We start from the raw sequence: 20633 nt of genomic DNA on the forward strand, positions 1-20633 counted from the left end.
GGGTTCCAAACTCTGGTCTCAAGATTGTACCATCTTGTCATGCCCATGTCAACCATGCAGATCCCCAGTCCTTTGGGAAGGGTAACCCAGGGTTGCCACCCAGCTGCTTTGCTGCCTTGTCTCTTTTTTTTAAGCTTTTTTTTCCTGCCTACCCCTTCCTCAGGTACTTATGTAGTTTATTATATTAATGTCAGTCTCCTCCTCTAGGTTGTAAGTGCTTTGTGGGCAGGGAACATGTCTACCAACTAATACAGTGAGCTGCACACAGTAAGTGCTCAATTAATACAATTGAATTATCGTCTGCACAAGGCCAACTTTGAGATTTCCAGCCCCATCTTGCTGAAATGGGATCAGTGCACTAGCTGAAAGCCCCTTTGGTTCGCTCATTGGTTGGTAAATTTACTCTTACTCCTATCTCGCTGTCAGGTTTGACCCTTGCAAAATGATGCTTTGTGTTAGTTTTTTGTGAGTTGCTTCTGTCCCAACAGGCCCTTTTGGGGATTTTGCTGCACGAGATTGAGGTTCTCAAATAGTGCAGCAGTGGGTGAAATGAATACATTTCGCCGATGGGCAATGTTTCACAGGGAGGCAGTTTTTTTGTAGGACGTGATCTGGTAGAGAGAAGAAAACAGCATACCCGGGTGCTAGGAGAAGGGCACCCGGCTGGGTGAGCATCAGGCAAAGTTCAACAGCAAATATTTAATTTGAACCTTTTGCAATTCTACTCCCACTCATTCTTTTCTGATTCCAGAGCTATGTGATTTTTTTTAAGGTAATAACTTCCTCGCTTTGTCTCTTTTGGGGAAGCAAAGTGCAAGCCTGTGGAGGGGTGGGGAAGAGGGACTGTAGCTGGGGTGAGGGCTTGGTGTGGGGGGAGGGTTGGGGTGTAGAGGCATCAGGACTAAGCACTTCCTGTCCCCCATTCTCTGCTGGGAATGGGAGGCCTTGAGCTGTCCCAGTTTACCAGAAAGCTTTCAGCGGCAAGCTTATCTCCACCTCAAGTCCTGTTTGTCTAAAGATTGATTGGGAGAGTCTGTTCGCTTGGGCTGATATGGACACCGCACCGGCCTGACCTGCCTCTCCTTGTGGAAGAGCTGTCCGGGAACCAGGAGGCAACGGAGGGAAGAGGGTCAGGGTCCGGCCCTTGCGTGATCTCAGCAAGCCCTCCTGGGGGGTCCGTGAGTCTGCTCCAGTAGACTTCTGGGGTCCAGGGAGGATCCCCTGAGCTCGTGTGAGGGAGGTGAGTCGGGGCAAGGGGAAGGCTGGTCCTGGTTCCAAAGCCATCCTTCTAAAAGAAGTGGATTTTATTTTATTATTATTAATAATAATAATGATGATGATGATGATGTTTGTTAAGCACTTACTATGTGCCAAGCACTGTTCTAAGCGCTGAGGTAGATACAAGGTAATCAGGTTGTCCCATGTGGGGCTCACACTTTTAATCCCCTTTTTACAGATAACTGAGACACAGAGAAGTTAAGTGACTTGCCCAAGGTCACACAGCAGACAAGTGGCAGGGTCAGGATTAGAACCAACGTCCTCTGACTCCCAAGCCCATGCTCTTTCCACTAAGCGACGCTGCTTCTCTACTTATACTATCTTATACTATCTGTTAAGCGCTTACTATGTGCTAGGCACTGTAGTAAATGCTGGGGTACATACAAGATAATCTGGTTGGGCACAGTCCATGTCCCACGTGGGACTCAGTTTTTCATCCATGTGGGACTCAGTTTTTAAGAAGCAGTGTGGCTCAGTGGAAAGAGCACGGGCCTTGGAGTCAGAGGTCATGGGTTCAAATGCTGGCTCCACGAACTGTCAGCTGTGTGACTTTGGGCAAGTCACTTAACTTCTCTGGGCCTCAGTTACCTCATCTGTAAAATGGGGATTAAGACTGTGAGCCCCCCGTGGGACAACCTGATCACCTTGTAACCTCCCCAGCGCTTAGAACAGTGCTTTGCACATAGTAAGCGCTTAACAAATACCATCATCATCCCGATTTTACAGATGGGGTAACTGAGACAGAGAAGTGAAACAACTTGCCCAAGGTCACATGCAGATAAGTGGCAGAGCTGGATTAGAACCCAGGTCCTTCTGACTCCCAGACCTGTGCTCTATCCACTAGGGCACCCTGCTTTTTACTAATTAGAATCTTCAGACAGGATGGAGAATCAGGAGAAGTGGTAGGGTGTTTGAAGAGAAACTGAAGCAGTCTTATATCAGCCTCCATTCAGAGTGGCTTCATGCTGAGGGTCGGAAGGGGCCACTCAGTCACAGCTGTCAGACTAGAATTCAGTAGCATTCTATACAGCCTCTCTCTGACTTTCTTGTGGTTCCCTTGGGAGCCCCAAAGTTCTCAGAGTCCTCAGGGACAAGAGACTTTGGCCCCAGGCCGAGCTCTGCTTTGGTTGTGCTGTGACCTGGGGCGGGCTGCTTCTGTGCTCTGTGCCTGTTTTCCCCTCTAAAAGATGAAAGGTAGAACATGGGGCCTTTGCTCTTCACTAAGGTGTGGTGAGGGTTAACTGGACCTTTAAAGGGATAGGGAAAACAAATAAGCTCTAAAGCTTATGAGAGTCCGGGGGTAGGTATTGCGTAAATGCAAGTTTTGTATTCTAGTTCCAGACCCCGGGAGACCAAGAACTTAACATGGAGTCTTCTCACCGACAGTGGGAAGATTGGAATTGGGCCATCTTTGGGAGCCCAGGGTAAAGAGCCCCTTCTCACAGGGTCAGAGCCTAATTGTATGCCAGGACGGTCCCATGCATGGACCCTTGTTAAAGTGTCAGAGGTCTGCTAGTCTGGATGCGGGCTGGAAAAGGACAGAGGGTAGGGAGGGAGTGGAGGGGGAAGGAGAGAGAGAGAAAACACACGAGAGAGAGAACAAGCACGAATGCTGTGAAGCCCCAGCCGGCGAGGCTGAGGTCCCGGACTCGGCAGGGCAGGGGAGGATGGCACTGAAATGAACCCAAGTGAAATTTGCCTGCAGCACAGCAGAGGCCTTTCAGAAGGTCAGCCCTTGTGCCACAAGCGATCTCTGAATAGGCACTTGGAGATCCTGTGTGCCAACTCGCTGCTGTTTCTCCTGGCTGGCCGCTTGCTGCTTCTCTCCCTTCCTGACCTTGCGGTTTCCCAGCCTTCCAACCCTCCTAAGGAGGGGGGCAGCAAAGTAGGGTGGCCGCTAGGGGCCCTCAAAAGTGCTGGACACTGAGACACCCAGGATGTCACCTGGGCTGCGCCAGCCAAGCAGCAGACACCGTTTTGGGGAAATGTGCCAAGTCGCTCAGGTTGAGAGAGCCCTGGCCCCACCCCCGGCTTCAGAGCCATCACCTTCCTCTCCCAGTTCATTTTGAACCCAGGAACTGCTTCCAAGCCAGTGGGGAGGAAGGGAGGTACGTGCTGAAAATTAAAATGTCAGACATAAAGGCATCGGGCATGGTGTCTGGACTGGGCAGGGGGGCAGGCCTACTGCAAAAAACTGGATGACTGACCACACTAGCTCTCAAGGATCAAGAGGGGAAGGAGTCTGAGAGCAGTACTGGGCTACCAAAAGGAACGCTTGGAAAGTTCTTGCTGGGCAGGAAGTAGCTGACTGCTTGGTTCTTTGTTTGATTTCCCATCCCAGTTAATCCCCTCCCTATGCTTTCTTTCTCTTTCTCTCTCACTTTCCCTCTTCCTCCTGCTCTCTCTCGCCCCACACCCACGCTCGCACTTTCCGGGAACCAGGCCTCCCGACAATGCTGAAGGCCACGTTCTGCACGGCCTTCCTTCTGGGGGCTGTGCTAGCCCAGGAGCCTCGGGGTCACGTGTCGGTGGTTCTTCTGGGGGCCACCGGAGACCTGGCCAAGAAGTACCTTTGGCAAGGGCTCTTCCAGCTGTTCGTGGATGAAGCAGATCGGGGCCACAGCTTCAGCTTCCACGGGGCTGCTCTGACGGCCCCGGAGCAGGGGCAGCGCTTCCTGGTGGAAGCCCTGGAGCAGCTCTCCTGCCCAGTCGACGTGGCGCCCGAGCCCTGTGCCACCCTCAAGGACCGCTTCCTGCAGCTGAGCCACTACCGCCAGCTGAAGACGGCCGAGAACTTCGCAGCCCTGAGCCGGGACATTGAGGAGCGGCTCCAGCAGGAGGGGCTGCGGGAGGCCGGCAGGATCTTCTACTTCTCGGTGCCCCCCTTCGCTTACGCAGAAATCGCCCGCCATATCAACAGCAGCTGCCGGCCGGGCCCGGAGGCCTGGCTGCGGGTGGTACTGGAGAAACCCTTTGGCCATGACTACCAGTCGGCCCAGAAGCTGGCCGAGGAGCTCAGGTCTTTCTTCCATGAGGAAGAGATGTACCGCGTGGACCACTATCTGGGCAAGCAGGTGAGCTGTTCCCGGGCTCCTGCTCACTAGGCAGAAGGAAGATGTGTGCCCAGTCTAGAGGAGGGAGAGGGGCGTGCCCAATTCTGGCTGCACCAGTGAGGCTGCTCCTTCAGCAGGGCAAGGACACATGGTAGATCTGGCCCAAACCGCAGCACCTGAAAGTCTAATGGCCCACATTTCCCTTTCCTCCCTCAGAATGGGCTCCTACATGTTCCCTGAAATTGGGCAAGAGGGCATGGGGTAGAGGAAGACCAATGGCTGTAGGCTTTACTGACCTCTCCTTGTGTCTGTAGGAGAGAAAGAGGGAGGGGCGTGAGCATGTGTTGGGGGTGTGTGGAGGGAAGTGGGTATGTACAAGCGGGCCAGTGGGAGGGCAAACCATTTGGTGTTCCAGGACAGTGTTCTGTTTTTGCTGAAACAGTCCCCACTCCGGAACTGGAAGTTGGCATAAGTGGAAAGAGCATTGGCCTTGGGAGTCAGGGGATCTGGGTTTTAATCCTTGCTTTCCCCTGGTCTGTTTTGAGTTTGAGCAAGCCACTTAATTTCTCTGGGTCTCAGTATCTTCCTCTGTTTTCTCTCCCCCTTCAACTGGGAGCCACATGTGGAACAGGGACTGTGTTTGATTTTGTATCTACCCCAGTGTTAATACAGTGGTTAGCACAAAATAAGCACTTAACAAGTGCAATTATTATTACTATTATTATTCCCTCTAGACTAAGGTCCTATGAGCAGGGAACCTGTCTACCAACTCCATTATATTGTTCCCTCCCAAGTATTTAGTACAGTGCTCTGCACATTAAGTGCTCAATAAGTATGATTTTTTTTAAACTAGCTAGTGGAAGAGGCTTTTAACTTATTAAAATAAATTGCAGGTAGGGGAAGCGTCAGAGAGTAAAGATACGTACATAAGTGCACTGTCCATGCTCCCTTCCCCCACACTCCCCTCCAAACTCCACTGACTTGCTCCTCCCCTTTCCTCGCCTTTTCTCTTCCCTTCCTCTTCCCCACTGAAGCCTGCTCTCACCCTTCAAGCTTAACAGGTCTCCTCTGCCGTCGCTTCTGTCCCCCGTCCTGGGACTTCCACATCCCGGGGATCATGTTGATGCCTCTGCAGACCCCTGATGCCACCCGGCGCCCTGTAGGTGCTCAAGAAATATTTGTTGACTGTCTGACTGATCCATCTGCTGCCTGCCCTGGTCTGTGCCAGCATCTCTGGGGAGTGATTACAGGAGAAGGCAGCACTGGCTGTGTGGGCAGGGAACGTATCTATCAACTCCGTGGTACTGTACTATCAGCACTTAGTACAGTGCTCTGCACATAGAAAGTGCTCAATAAATACCACTGATGCTGGCTGTGTCCAGTGGGAGCTCAAAGTCCCATGGGAGAAAGGAAACAGACATGGATATCAACCCAAGAGAAAGAAACATAAAAACATGTTCCATGACAATGAAACCGAGATGTTTCCTTACCCGTAAGTGCTAAGAACCTGGGAAATCCCTGCTTTGGCATCTTGCAGAGAGAGCAGGGATCGTGACTTCTAACTCTATTGGACTTTTCCAAGTGTTCAATGTAGTGCATGTAGTAGTTGCTCAATTAATATGACTGACTGATTTGGGAAGGATGAAGGATCATTATCATATCTGTCTTCCCCATTAGATGGAAAGCTCCTTGTCAGCAGGGATTTCATCTACAAACTCTATTGTCTTCTTCCAAACATTTAGTACAATGCTCTGCACTTAGTGGTGCTCAACTATTACTGATTGATAAACAGTATTGATCGAGGGTTTAGTTTTTGCAGTTCACTGTGGGCTGAGGGTAAGATGAGGTCTCTGCCATCAGGGACCCTGATTTCTATTGGCCTTGAGTGAGGGTGGATATTAATGGAGCAAGTTATCCAGGTGGACTTATCTGGAAGGAGGATAAGGAGGTTTGCTTGTTTATTTGATGACGCCTTTTAAGCACTTGTGTTGTTTTATGTCATCAAGTTGTCTCTGACCCATAGCAACGCCATGGACATGTCTCTCCCAGAATGCCCCACCTCTATCTGCAGTCGTTCTGGTAGTGTATTCCTAGAGTGTTCTTGGTAAAAATCCAGAAGTGGTTTACCATTGCCTCCTTCCACACAGTAAACTTGAGTCTCTGCCCTCGACTTTCTCCCGTGCTGCTGCTGCCTAGCATAGGTGAGTTTTGACTTATAGCAGATTGCCTTCCACTCACTAGCCACTGCCCGAGCTAGGAATGGAATGGAATGCCTCTGCTTGACTCTCCCTCCTATAGCTGAGACACACAGAGTACTGGAAATTCTCCAGGTGAAACCCTGAGAAGGGATTGTTAAGTACTACTGTGTGTCAAATGCTATTCTAAGCACTGGGGTAGGTACAAGGCAATTAGGTTGGACACAGTCCCTGTCCCGCATGGGGCTCACAGTCTTAAGTAGGAGGAAAGATGGGTATTGAATCCCAATTTTACCGTTGAGGAAACTGAGGCACAGAGAAATTAAATGACTTACCCAAGGTCACACAGCTAGCAATTGGCAATGCTAGGATTAGAACCCAGGTCCTCCAACTCCCAGGCCCGTACTCTTTTCACTAGAACACGCTGCTTGGTTTAGTGATTGGAAGATGAGAAGGAAGGACATTCTAGTCAGGAAGAAATGATCTCTGCACTGTTTGAGGCAGGAGGGGGCAGAGCGGGTACAGGAGACATCCAGGAACTTTTTCCTGTCTTCTCCCCAATAGGCCGTGTCCCAAATCTTACCTTTCCGAGACCAGAACCGGGAGGCTCTGGACCCCATCTGGAACCGGCATCACGTGGACAGGGTGGAGATTGTCCTGAAGGAGACGGTGGATGCGACAGGTGAGGGAATAGCACCAAATGTCACATCTTGGGCCTTCTCCCACCCCAGAGGTGGCAAGGGGGAATTCTGTATCTGCATGTGTCTTGTTTGCAACAAGATAAGGAAATCTTTGTGGGCCTGTGGCAGGCCAGTGCCCACCCTGGGCCCCCCTCTTCAGGGTGGTGGGGAACCTAGTCACGGTGGCATGTGGGGACAGAGGGCAGGGGAGGGGGAACCACCATGCCCAGATGTGCCAGGATCGTGGCCCTTTTCAGAGCCCGACCTGGTGCTGGTTCCCGCATCCAATTTGGAAGAACTGAAGGTGCCCAGTGGGCATCCTTGCTGGGTATCCTCATGGCAGCATTGGCGATGAATGCTGCAGTGGACCTGCCCCTTTGACCTGCAGGACCCTCTGAGCCCCTACATTTCTGTTCCCTGTCCTGTCCCATTTGGCTGGCGCCCTCTTGGACTGGCCTCTGGCATCTTGCAGGGAGTGTGCTCCAGGCCCGGGGCTGCTACTGCTGCACCGAGACAGTGAGTCAGGCCCTCCCACCCCTGTGAAGGACATGGCTGCATCGCCTTCCCTGCAGTGCTGCAGCACAGCCTGTCTGCAGTGCTCAGAATAGAGTTCCCCGGGCTGGATGGCCCCACAGAGCAGTTCTGGGGACTCTGCTTTCCGCAACCTCCCAACGCTGCTGCCAGCCTTCTTCCACCCGCCCTGTGCTTCCCCAAAACCTTGAGGGCTGCCGGGGGGGGTGGGGATGGAGGCGGGGAGGGCTGCATGAAAGGATTGATATTTCTTTCTTTTGTCTCTCTTCTCTCTCTGTTTTCTCTCTCTATTTCTCTGTTTCTGTTTCTCTCTCTCCATCTCTCTCTCTCTCTCTCTCTCTCTCTCTCTCTCTTTTTCTCTCTCCCTCCCTCTCTGTCTCTCTCTCTTTTCTCTCCTGGTCTGGGTCCCCAGTGGAGGGATTTTTTTTTCCCCTTTCTGGTTTTGGAATCCACTATAATTTGTCATCTGAGTTTTTCTGCCTGGCCCCTTTTGCCGGCTGGCATCTAGGGAGACTGCAGCATTGACTACACTAATGAGTGTGCCTTTTGAATTAGAGGGGGCACACACACACACACACACACACACACACACACACACACACTCTCTCTCTCTCTCTCTCTCTCTCTCTCTCACTCTATTACTCTAGATCAGTCGATAAACCAAGGGACCAGTTGAGGCAGGGATGAGCTCTGGGGCTGGATCGAGGCTTGGGTTTGAATAAGCAGCATTAGCTAGAACATCCTTCATTGTCCTTGTTTGATTAACTGTCCAGGAGCCACTTGCGGGCTTCAAGCCTGGAGCCGCAGAGTCAAAGAGGAGGTTGCAGGCCTCCTGTCCTTGGGGGATTATATGGGGACAAGCCCAGGGCCCACTTTATGATGAGGGAATTGGTTGGGGGGGGGCTACCCTCACCTGCCCTGCCTCGTACTGGGCTTAGAACCACCCTTGGCTCCGAGTGACCAATTTGGGTGACTTCAACTCGGCCTGGCTAGCAGAAGGGCCAGTAGAGTCAGTTTCTCTCCCTGCCAGTGCCCCGAGGGAGGTGCTGGCACTAGGGTGAGGCTGCTTGGGATCCTGTGGCCAGTCGGGGTAGCAGCCCAGATCAGGGCTGCCAGCCGATGCCAGCGGTAAGTGAGGAAGGGGCTGACAGGTCGGGCCCCCTGGCATGTCTCCACAAAAAGCTGGACTGAGACTTGCCAAATCAGCTGCTGTCAGTAGGCACCCATTGCCAGAGACAGGGCAGCCCTGTAGCAGCCTGGTGAAGGATCAGGGACCAAGGAAGACCCGGAGCCAGTGTGTGCATGGAGCCTGGGTGCAGTAGGTATGGGTGTGGAGCCAGTGAATCTTTCTTCTCTGCCCCCGCCGAACAACCTTCCCCCAGCCTCAGAGGTGCCTGACAGCCAGTAGGTGCAGTTGCAGCTTATTTTAAAATGGTATTTAAGTTCTTATATATGCCAGACATTGAACTATGTGCTGGAGTAGATACAAGCTAATTAGGTTTTTTTTATGGTATTTAAGCACTGCCAGTGCCAGGCACTGTTCTAAGCACTGGGAAAGTTATAAAACTATCAAGTTGGACACAGTCCATGTCCCCAGTGTCCCCATTTTACAGATGCGGTAACTGAGGCACAGAGAAGTAAAGTGACTTGCCCAAGCTCATACAGCAGACAAGTGGTGGAGCCGGGATTAGAACCCGGGTCCTTCTGACTCCCAGGCCCGTGTTATCTCCACTATCAATCAATCAATCAATCAATCGTATTTATTGAGCGCTTACTCTTTGCAGAGCACTGTACTAAGCGCTTGGGAAGTACAAATTGGCAACATATAGAGACAGTCCCTACCCAACAGTGGGCTCACAGTCTAAAAGGGGGAGACAGGCTATGCTGCTTCTCATAAATCGAACACAGTGCGTGTCCCATTTGGAGCCCACAGTTTTAATCCCCATTTTATAGAAGAAGTAACAGGCATAGAGAAGTGAAGTGAGTTGCCCAAGGTCACGTACAGCAGACAGGTGATAGAGCCGGGATTAGAAACCCAGTCCTCTGGCTCCTAGGCTTGTGCTCTTTCCACTAGGTCATGGTGCTTCTCAGCTGGACTCTGTAATCCAGGGCCTGAGCCACATCTCTGAGGCCTTGAGATGAGCTTGGCAGTTCCCAGCCCTGGGGGTGCCCGAATACTGACACTGCTTATCAAGGGAATTGGGGGGCAAGGGGGAGTGTCCAGAAGCATCCCCCTCCCCCCAACCTAGTAAGCTTTGACCCGCTGAACAACAGCAGTGCCATTGGCATAGGTTGGGGAGGGGTCCAGGGGATGGCACAGGGGTCGACTCGGAGCTGGTCCTGAATGCCTTCCAAAGCAGCCAGACACTGGGATTTTCTTTCCAACCAGGAGTTGTCCCCATTTCTCCATTCACATCTCCTCAGACTGCTAAGGATTTCTCGGATTCCTCTCCCCAGAACTGGCCAGCCATCCACCCCACCAAAGCCTGGGCGAGGCCCTAAAACTGCCCCCCTACACACACACACACACACACACACACACACACACACACACACACACACACTCCTCCCCACCCCAAACCTGTCTCCCTCAGGATCAGCCTTCTGGAGACGGAGCCCATGCTAGTTTTTTCCTCAGAAGTGGCCACAGGGCGAGACTTCGAGCCAACAAGGTCACCTGGAGATCCTGCTTTCCCCCAGGAATCAGGCTTCCTCCCCCTGACCCCTTCACTGCTGTTCTCTGTCGCAGCCTCTGGCCCGCAGTAGGTTGCAGTGGGGCTTGGTCGTAGCACTCGAGAGATGATTGGATGACAGGGAGGAGAGAGCAGCGTTGCAGGGACTTTTGGGCTGGTTCTGGAAGCAAAGTCATGTCCCTGCCTGGCCTTCTGATTTCTAGCTAAGGAGCATGGTCATTGGTTGGCCTGAGCTCACCACAGGGACCTTTCAGAGGATGTTCCCACACTGCTAGTTCTAGGAGAGTGTGCTGGATTGGAGCAGAAACTGAGAAGGATGGGACCCCTACTGCTTAGGACCACCAGGGTCCAGGTCCTGACTACCTGCAGATTGGGTCTCGGCTGGTTAGAGCAGCTGCTTTCCTCAGTTGGTCCACATTGCTGGCAGGCAGCAGCTCCTAGGGCAAACCCCAGCTTTCTCTAGGATTCCTGGGGAAATCTGAGGGCCACCCCCTCTGTTTTCTGGGTGGCATTTGTGATGGTAACAATAATAATAATAATGGCATTTATTAAACACTTACTATGTGCAAAGCACTGTTCTAAGTGCTGGGGAGGTTACAAGGTAATCAGGTTGTCCCACGGGGGGCTCGCAGTTTTAATCCCCATTTTACAGATGAGGTAACTGAGGCACAGAGAAGTGAAGTGACTTGCCCAAAGTCACGCAGCTGACAATTGGCAGAGCCGGGATTTGGATCCATGACCTCAGACTCCAAAGCCCGTGCTCTTTCCACTGAGCCATGCTGCTTCTCATAGCCATGGGCCAGGAACCGTTGGCAGTATCCTGGTGGTGCGAAGGAGTAGAGAAGGTGCCCAATGCTGAACTGGCCTTGAGGAACTCTGTAAAGGAGCCAGGGAGCAAGGGTGGCCTCTGCATCTTTCTCCCCCAGAGGGGTAGGGAGCAGCAGGAGGCACAGTGAAACTCAGTGTAGGGAATAATGCCGAGTCTCACTGGCACCTTGGCCAAGGACAGTGGCTCCTTTTTCAGAGGCCCCTGCCCTCACTGCTTCACTTGGGCAAGATGCAGTCCAGCAAGGCTGGCCTTGCCCAGAGACTGGGCAGAAATTTCCCAGACAGTCACTTGCCCAGCCTCATCCAGAACAGGCCAGACAGACCCACTTCTAGCACTAGATCCAATCTGCCCTCACACTTGGTTTTGCACCTTTTTCACCTCTCCCTCAGCCCCACAGCATTTATGTACATATCCATAATGTATTCATTTATATTAATGTCTCTCTCCCCCTCTAAATTGTAAGCTCGTTGTGATTAGGGAACATGTCTACCAAACCTGTTATATTGTACTCTCCCGCACGCTTAGTACAGTGCTCTGCACAAAGTAAGTGCTCGGTAAATACAGTCAATCGATCAATCGGTGGTAGTTACTGAACTCCTCCTGAGTGTTCTGTACTGAGTACTCGGCAGAGTGCAACAGAAGCAAGACACACGTGCCCTGCCGGATTGGCAGGGCTGGACCCTGTCATTGGGACCTGCCCAGATCCTGAGCTGTCTGCTGGCCTGCCTCCTGGCCACGTGGTGGGAACCTGGCCCCTGGACAGGGTGAGCACCGCAGCACTGGGGAGGAGCGATCCCCAGGACCGCTCTGCGGCAGGCAAAGTAGACAGGGCTGCCAGACCTTCCCACCCTGCTGTCCTGAAAGACGCAGGGAGACCATCCCTGGCAGCACCCGGCGGGAGTCGGCGGGCGAGCAGTCTGGCCACTGACCCTCATCCTCAAGGAGCCTCTTCTAGGCACTGAGCTGATGAGATAGGCCACGGGCATCCAAAAGAGGGGAGCCTAGCCCTGCAGGAGGCCTCGGAGTTGTTTTAGCAATGGGGCAAGAAACCACATGGGAACTGCTTTGATCATGGTTTGTGGTTGTTTTAACTCCAGGCTCAAAGCTTGACCCTCCCCCTGCCCAAGGGTCCTGGCCCGGAGCAGAGCTGCCATGAAAGAGGAAGCCAGACAGAGGGGCAGAGTTGGAAATGGGAAATTCAGAGTCCCAGAGCTCTGAGCCCTTCTCTGCCTCTCACTTGCCCAGGGAACTTTGGCCACATCAGGGCTAGAAGTAGGGGAAGCAAGTACTTCAGGCCTTTCAATCAATCAGTAGTTTTTTTATTGTCTGCCTTATCTGTGTCAAGCACTGTACTGTGCATTTGGGAGGGCATCAAACAGAAACTCCTCACCATCGGCTTTAAATCACTCAATCAATCAATCAATCAATCAATCGTATTTATTGAGCGCTTACTATGTGCAGAGCACTGTACTAAGCGCTTGGGAAGTACAAATTGGCATCACATAGAGACAGTCCCTGCCCAACAGTGGGCTCACAGTCTAAAAGGGGGAGACAGAGAACAGAACCAAACATACCAACAAAATAAAATAAGTAGGCTAGAAATGTACAAGTAAAATAAATAAATAAATAAATAAATAGAGTAATAAATATGTACAACCATATATACATATATACAGGTGCTGTGGGGAAGGGAAGGAGGTAAGATGGGGGGATGGAGAGGGGGACGAGGGGGACAGGAAAGAAGGGGCTCAGTCTGGGAAGGCCTCCTGGAGGAGGTGAGCTCTCAGCAGGGCCTTGAAGGGAGGAAGAGAGCTAGCTTGGCGGATGGGCAGAGGGAGGGCATTCCAGGCCCGGGGGATGACGTGGGCCGGGGGTCGATGGCGGGACAGGCGAGAGCGAGGTACAGTGAGGAGATTAGTGGTGGAGGAGCGGAGGGTGCGGGCTGGGCAGTAGAAGGAGAGAAGGGAGGTGAGGTAGGAGGGGGCGAGGTGATGGAGAGCCTTGAAGCCCAGGGTGAGGAGTTTCTGCCTGATGTGCAGATTGATCAGTAGCCATTGGAGGTTTTTGAGGAGGGGAGTAATATGTCCAGAGCGTTTCTGGACAAAGATAATCCGGGCAGCAGCATGAAGTATGGATTGAAGTGGAGAGAGACACGAGGATGGGAGATCAGAGAGAAGGCTAGTGCAGTAGTCCAGACGGGATAGGATGAGAGCTTGAATTAGCAGGGTAGCGGTTTGGATGGAGAGGAAAGGGCGGATCTTGGCAATGTTGCGGAGCTGAGACCGGCAGGTTTTGGTGACGGCTTGGATGTGAGGGGTGAATGAGAGAGCGGAGTCGAGGATGACACCAAGGTTGCGGGCTTGTGAGACGGGAAGGATGGTAGTGCCGTCAACAGAGATGGGAAAGTCAGGGAGAGGACAAGGTTTGGGAGGGAAGACAAGGAGCTCAGTCTTCGACATGTTGAGCTTTAGGTGGCGGGCGGACATCCAGATGGAGATGTCCTGAAGGCAGGAGGAGATGCGAGCCTGGAGGGAGGGGGAGAGAGCAGGGGCAGAGATGTAAATCTGGGTGTCATCAGCGTAGAGATGATAGTTGAAGCCGTGGGAGCGAATGAGGTCACCAAGGGAGTGAGTGTATATTGAGAACAGAAGGGGACCAAGCACTGAACCTTGGGGAACCCCCACAGTAAGAGGATGGGAGGGGGAGGAGGAGCCTGCAAAGGAGACTGAGAAAGAACGACCGGAGAGATAAGAGGAGAACCAGGAGAGGACGGAGTCTGTGAAGCCAAGGTCAGATAACGTGTTGAGGAGAAGGGGGTGGTCCACAGTGTCAAAGGCAGCTGAGAGGTCGAGGAGGATTAGGACTCAATCACCTTGCCTCCTCCTATCTCACCTCGCTACTCTCCTACTGCAATCCAACCTGCACACTTCACTTCTGTAATGCTAGCTATCTCACTATACCTCTGTCTCATCTATTTCTCCCTGACCTCTCACCCACATCCTGCCTCTGGCCCGAATGCCCTCTCTCCTCATATCCAGCAGACACTGTCCCTTCGCCACAAAGCCTTTTTGAAGTCACATCTCCTCCAAGAGGCCTTCCCTGACTAAGCCCCCCTTTCCTCTTCTCCCACATCTTTCTGCGTCACCCTGACTTGCTCCCTGTATTCATCCCCCTCCCCGTCCTGCAGGACTTATGTCCCTATCTGTAATTTATTTATTCATATTAATGTCTGTCTCTCCCTCGAGACTGTAAGCTCACTGTGGGCGGGGAATGTGTCTGTTCATTGTTATAGTGTATTCTCCCAAACATTTAGTACAGTACTGTGTGCAGAAACACACAGTAAGCTCTCAATCATATTTATTGCACTGAGGGTGCAATAGAAGAAGACATGATCCCTGCCTACAAGGAGCTTCTAGTCTAGGTGAGGAAACAGCTGTAGAATAATTTACAAAAAGTGCTCAGAGTATAGTATGTGAAACAATATGTATACAAGTGCTGTGGGAAGCAGCAAGGGAAAAAATGTTAAGGGTGTGCGAAAAGGCTGAGGTGATAATAGGAAGGAGGTGAGTTTTCTGGAGGGCTTTGAAAATGGGGAGAGCAGTGGTCTGGTGCACTTGAAGGGGGAGGGAGTTCCAAGAAGAAGGAAAGGCATGCTCCCAGGGGTTGCTGTTGGGAGTGTTGAGAATGAGGCACCATGAGAAAGTGAGCTGGGGTGAAGAGATTGGCTAAGTAAGAACGAGAAAGCTGATAGTGTGCCTTAAAAGCCAAAGGCCAGGACTTCCTGCGTGATGTGGAGAGGAGTGGGTAACCATCAAAGGCTTTAGAGGAGGAGAAAGATGCGTGCAGAACGGTGTTTGAAAAAGACGATTGGAGCAGCAGAATGAAGGGGAAGAGAAGGTAGAAGCAGGGAGACCAATGAGGAGGCTGCTACAGTTTTTCCAGTGGACTTGGCGAAGCCCACTCGGAGGGACTTCTTTAGCTGAGGGCCCACTCTCTCTAACCTGGTCTAGGACAGGTCACATAGGGGGCCAGTCAAGAAGGAGGTAATCTGTCAGTTTAAACCTGGATTATCCTCTTGGAGGGAGGGTGACCTGGGAAACATGGGTGTAGATGGATAAAATGTTTGGATTTACCTGCAAGGCTGCTTTACTCTTTGTGGGAGACTAGATGGTAAATGGGAAGCAGAAGTGGGAAAGCCATTTAATGACTAGGAAGATGCTTCTTTTGTGGGGAGGAGAAAGTGGATTGGTCAGGAAAAAACCCAGTTAATGATTTGGAGGGTGCTTCTGTTGTGGGGAGGACAAAACAGATTGGCTGGGTCTCAGCCCTTTGGAAGTCTCTGGAGAGTGTACTGAGCCTCCCCCTCCTCTCCAGATCCTAACCAGGGAGGGGTTCATTTGACATTTTTCCTTGCTTTGGGGAAGTGTGGGACAAGAATGAGGCTTTCCCCCACCCTCCATCCCAGAACCAAATGTCCTTAGATCCAGTTGGATGCTGTGATTCACAGAGCACTAATCTTTATTTAAAAACTGTGGTGCCTGGCACATAGTAAGCACTTTAACAAATACCATTTTAAAAAAATGATGTTATGTATTCGCTAGTACTTTCACATCAGTCTGGTATGTAAGTTTCCCCTCTAGGTTGTAAACCCTCCTCTAGACTGTTAGCTTGTTTGTGGGCAGGAAGCAGGTGTACAACTCTGTTATATTGTGTTCTCCCAAGTGTTTAGTACAGTGCTCTGCACACAGTAAGGACTCAAGAAGTACAATTAATCAACTTACTCTGTGCAGAGAGCAGTTTTCTTGTTTCCTTTTCACAACATTCCTGTGAGGAAGGGAGGAGGTAGGGCTTATGACTGCTATTCTGCAGGTGAGAAACCTGAGGCCCAGATGGGACAAGTGACTTGCCCAAGATCATAACCGCCAGGCAGTGGCAGAGCTGGGACAAGAATCCAGGCTTCTGGCTCCCATGTCCAGAACTGAACTCTTCATCTTCCCACCCAAAACGTGTCATGACTTTCCCAACATTATAGACATTACCACCATCCTCCGTTTCACAAGCCTGTAATCTTGGCATTATCCTCAGCTCATCTCTCTCATTCAACCCACACATTCAATCTGTCACAACATCCTGTTGGTTTTACCTTCATAACATCGCTAAAATCCACCCCTCTGTCTCCATCCAAACTGCTGCTATGCTGATCCAAATATTCATCATTTCTCATCTTGAATACTGTATCAGCTCCTCACTGACCTCGCTGCATCCTGTCTCTTCCGCCCTTCAGTCCATATTGCACTCTGCTGCCCTGATAGCTTTTCTGAAAAACTACTCAGTCCTTATCTCCCCACTCATCAGAATCCTCCAGGAGTTGTTCATCCACCTCACATCAAACAAAATTCCTTCCCATCAGCTTTAAGGCACTCAGTCAGCTCTCTCACTCCTACCTTACCTTGCTGATCTCCTACTACTTGCACTCTGATCCTCTAACGCCAACCTATTCTGTGTATCTCGAGCTCATCTATCTTGTCACCAACCTCTTGCAGACATTCTGCCGCCCCCTTCATATCCAATAGACCACTGCTCTCCCCACTTTCAAAACCCTCCTAAAATCACACAATAATAATAATAATAATGGTATTTGTTAAGTGCTTACTATGTGCCAAGCACTCTTCTAAGCACCGGGGGAGATACAAGGTAATCACATTGTCCCACATGGGGCTCACTGTCTTAACCCCCATTTTCCAGATGAGGTAAACACAGGCACAGAGAAGTTGTGTCTTGCCCAAAGTCGCACAGCAGACAAGTGGCAGAGCGGGTATTAGAACCCACAACCTCTGACACCCAAGCCCATGCTCTTTCCACTGAGCCATGCTGCTTCTCTAAGAGGCATTCCTAGACTAAACCTTGTATTTTCCCTACTCGCCCTCCCCACTGCATCGACTGTGTGCTTGGCTCCGTACCTCTTAAGCATGAAGATACTCACCCCAGCCCCATAGCACCTGTGTAAGTATTCGTATACTCTACTATTACCCGTATCCCCAATCCATTTTAAGGTCTGTAGACTGTAAGCTCCTTGTTGGCAGGGATCACGACTACCAGTTCTGCTGTATTGTACTTTTCCTAGCACTTAGTATGTACACAGTAAATGCTCAATAATTCCTATTGATTGATTGATTGGGAATCTTGAAGAAACCTAACGGAACAGCTGCCCGTGCCATCTCTGCCCACCAGGCCGCATGAGCTTTTACGAGGAGTACGGCGTGATACGTGATGTGATCCAGAACCACCTGACCGAGATCCTCCTGTCTGTGGCCATGGAGCTGCCCCGCAACGTCAGCAGCTCGGAGCAGGTGCTTCGGCACAAGCTGAAGACCTTCCAAGCCCTGCGCAGCCTGGAGAGAGCCAGCGCCGTCCTAGGCCAGTACCAGACCTACGGCACCCAGGTGCGCGAGGAGCTACAGAAGCCAGCCAGCTACAGCAGTCTGACGCCCACCTTTGCAGGTCAGCTGTCTGCCGAGGACAACCGGTGGGGGCCCTGGGGGGAGCCAAACAAGGTCGGGGGCACTGAGGATGGTAAAGAACTGTGGGGTACTGAAGGGAATAGACTTGGAGAGCAGAGAAGTGAGGGACCCTGATGGGGAGCACTGAGGATGAGAGCAGAGGTGGAGGGGGGTGGACGCTGAAGGGAGCAGAGAGATCATCTACTAAGATAATCAGGTCAGATGCCGTTCCTCTCCACATGGAGCTCATGGTCTAAGGAGGGTGGGGAACAGATACTGAATCCCCGTTTTGTAGATGAGGAAACTGAAGCACAGTGAAGTATCTTGTCCAAGGTCACAAAGGAGGCAAGTGGCAGAATCAGGATTAGAACCCAGGTCCTCTGACTTCCAGGTCTGCATTCTTTCCATTAGTGAATCATATTTATTGAGTGCTTACTGTGTTCAGAGCACTGTATTAAGCACTTGGGAGAGTACACTATAGTAGATATGTTCCCTGCCCACAATGAGCTTACAGTCTAGGGGGGAGACAGACATTAATATAAATGAATAAATTAAAGATCCGTACATAAATGCCGTGAGGCTGGGAGGGAGGATGAATAAAGGGAGCAAGTCAGGGTGACACAGAAGGTAGTTGAAAAAAAGAAAAAGGCCCTCGAGGTCCATGCTACCCCTGAGGTAGAAGTTTAGCTCAGGTTCCTACATGGGGCCTCAACTGTGGGAGAAGCAGGGACAAACCCTGGTTTGCCCAGGGCAGCTGGAGTCCACAGATGGTCCAGGCCAACGGGAGAATGAGGGATAGGGCCTCAGAGAGCAGGAGGAGGGGGCTGGAGAGGAGAAATGGGGAGACGCAGGTAGACTGGAAAAATGAAATGGGGCAGTGGGCGTCTGGCTGAGCCGCATCAGTGTGTGACTTGGTCGCTGGCCACAGAGGCCGGGCCCAACCTGACCTGCCATGCTTCCCTGCCCCTCCCCATCCCCCCCGCCCCGCCCCAACCCAACCGCCGAATTTCAGGAATCCTCATCCAGGTGGACACCCTGCGCTGGGAAGGTGTCCCTTTTATCCTGACGTCTGGCAAGGCCTTGGACGAACGGGTGGGGTACGTCCGAATCCTGTTCAAGAACCGGGCGTATTGTGCCCAGAGCGAGAGCCACCGGGACATGGGCAAGAGCCAGTGCCAGCCCAGGCAGATCATCTTCTACATCGGGCACGGGGACCTGGGCAGCCCTGCGGTGCTGGTCAGCCGGAACCTGTTCGAGCCCCGCATGCCCCCGGGGAGCTGGAGGGAAATGCCTGAGCGGCCAGGGCTTCGGCTGTTCGGCCTCCCGCTGTCGGCCTACCACGCCTATGGCCCCGTGCGGGAGAGGGATGCCTACTCAATCCTCATCTCCCACATCTTCCATCGCCGGAAGGATGCCTTCATCACCACCGAGAACCTGCTGGCCTCCTGGGACTTCTGGACGCCCCTCTTGGACAGTCTGGCCCAGGAGGTCCCACGCTTATACCCCGGCGGCTCAGAGAACGGACCCCTGCTAGACTTTGAGGTGGAGGGCAGCCAAGTGTCCTTCGTTCAGGAGCAGCCGGAGCAGCTGGTGCCTGGGCCGGGCTTCACCCAGACACCCAGTGACTTCCGCATTCTAGACGCCAGGTTTCGGCAGAGTCCGCTGGTCTCGGCCTGGCCGGAGGAGTTGATCGCCCGCCTTGCGGATGACATCGAGGCGGCGGCCGAGCAGGCGGTGCGGCAGTCCGGTGAGTTCCACCTGGCCCTCTCGGGCGGGTCGAGCCCGGTGGCCCTGTTCCAGAGGCTGGCCACCCGGCACTTTGGCTTCCCCTGGGCACACACTCACCTGTGGCTGGTAGACGAGAGGTGCGTCCCGCTTACGGACCCCGAGTCCAACTTCCAGTGCCTGCAGGCCCACCTGCTGCAGCACATCCGGATGCCCTACTGCAACGTCCACCCTATGCCCGTGCACCTGCACCGGCGGCTGTGCGTGGAGGCAGACCACGGGGTGGAGCTCTATGCCAAGGAGATCGCAGCCCTGGTGGGCAACATCAGCTTCGACCTGGTGCTGCTGGGCATGGGGGCGGACGGGCACACGGCCTCCCTCTTCCCCCACTCGCCCAGCGGCCTGGATGGGGAGCAGCTGGTGGTGCTGACTGAGAGCCCTTCCAAGCCTCACCAGCGCATGAGCCTCAGCCTGACCCTCATCAACCGGGCCAAGCAAGTGGCCGTCCTGGTGATGGGCAAGAACAAACGGGACATCACTTCGCTGGTCAGCCGTGTGGGCTATGAGCCGAGGAAGTGGCCCATCTCAGGGGTCCTGCCCAGCTCTGGCCACTTGGTGTGGTACATGGACTATGATGCTTTTCTGGGCTGATGGAGACCCTCCCCTGCCCCTCCCCCAACACGTGCCACCCTCTCCCTCCTCCCCCAACTACACACACACACACACACACACACACACACACACACACACTCTCACTCTCTCTCTCTCTCTCTCTCTCTCTCTCTCTCTCCCTCTCCCTCCCTCTCTCTCTCCCTCTCTCCCTCTCTCTCTCTCTCTCTCTCTCCCCCCCCCCGTCTCTCTCCCTCTCTCCCTCCCCCCCCCCCCCGGCCATTACCCACGTGGGACCCAAGGCGGGAGTTCTGCCAAGGCCTTGGACCCTGGTTCCAAACTTGCTGGCATCTGGAAGAGGGGAACTCCCCATTTCTCCATCTGGGGCCAACTTTACTGAAAGCCAGAAGGGCAGAAAAGCACCTCCGTGACCTCGATTCCATGGGGCGTGGGCAGCATTTGACTGGGGCCCTGACCCGGGAAGAAGGATGGGAACCTAGAGTCATTGGTGTTTTTAGCTGTCCCCGCCGTGATGTGGGA

The 20633-nt window shown here is 52.6% G+C and overlaps 1 protein-coding gene across 3 annotated transcripts; it reads left to right on the plus strand.

Moving 5' to 3' along the window:
• Window positions 1-241: 241 nt before the first annotated feature.
• H6PD (hexose-6-phosphate dehydrogenase/glucose 1-dehydrogenase) lies at window positions 242-20205 on the plus strand. Of its 3 annotated transcripts, none has more exons than XM_038747505.1 (5): window positions 242-267; window positions 3721-4352; window positions 7091-7208; window positions 17491-17760; window positions 18772-20205. In XM_038747505.1, exons 2-5 carry the CDS (start codon window positions 3732-3734, stop codon window positions 20133-20135), a joined length of 2373 nt encoding a protein of 790 aa, XP_038603433.1. In that variant the 5' UTR covers window positions 242-267; window positions 3721-3731; the 3' UTR covers window positions 20136-20205. The 3 variants fall into 3 exon arrangements, with proteins under 3 accessions (XP_038603433.1, XP_038603431.1, XP_038603434.1); XM_038747503.1 differs by lacking the exon at window positions 242-267 and adding an exon at window positions 1038-1240; XM_038747506.1 differs by lacking the exon at window positions 242-267 and having other exon boundaries at window positions 3424-4352.
• Window positions 20206-20633: the final 428 nt, after the last annotated feature.

Source organism: Tachyglossus aculeatus, chromosome 5 (genome assembly GCF_015852505.1).
Source record: "Tachyglossus aculeatus isolate mTacAcu1 chromosome 5, mTacAcu1.pri, whole genome shotgun sequence".
Classification (NCBI taxonomy): Eukaryota; Metazoa; Chordata; class Mammalia; order Monotremata; family Tachyglossidae; genus Tachyglossus; species Tachyglossus aculeatus.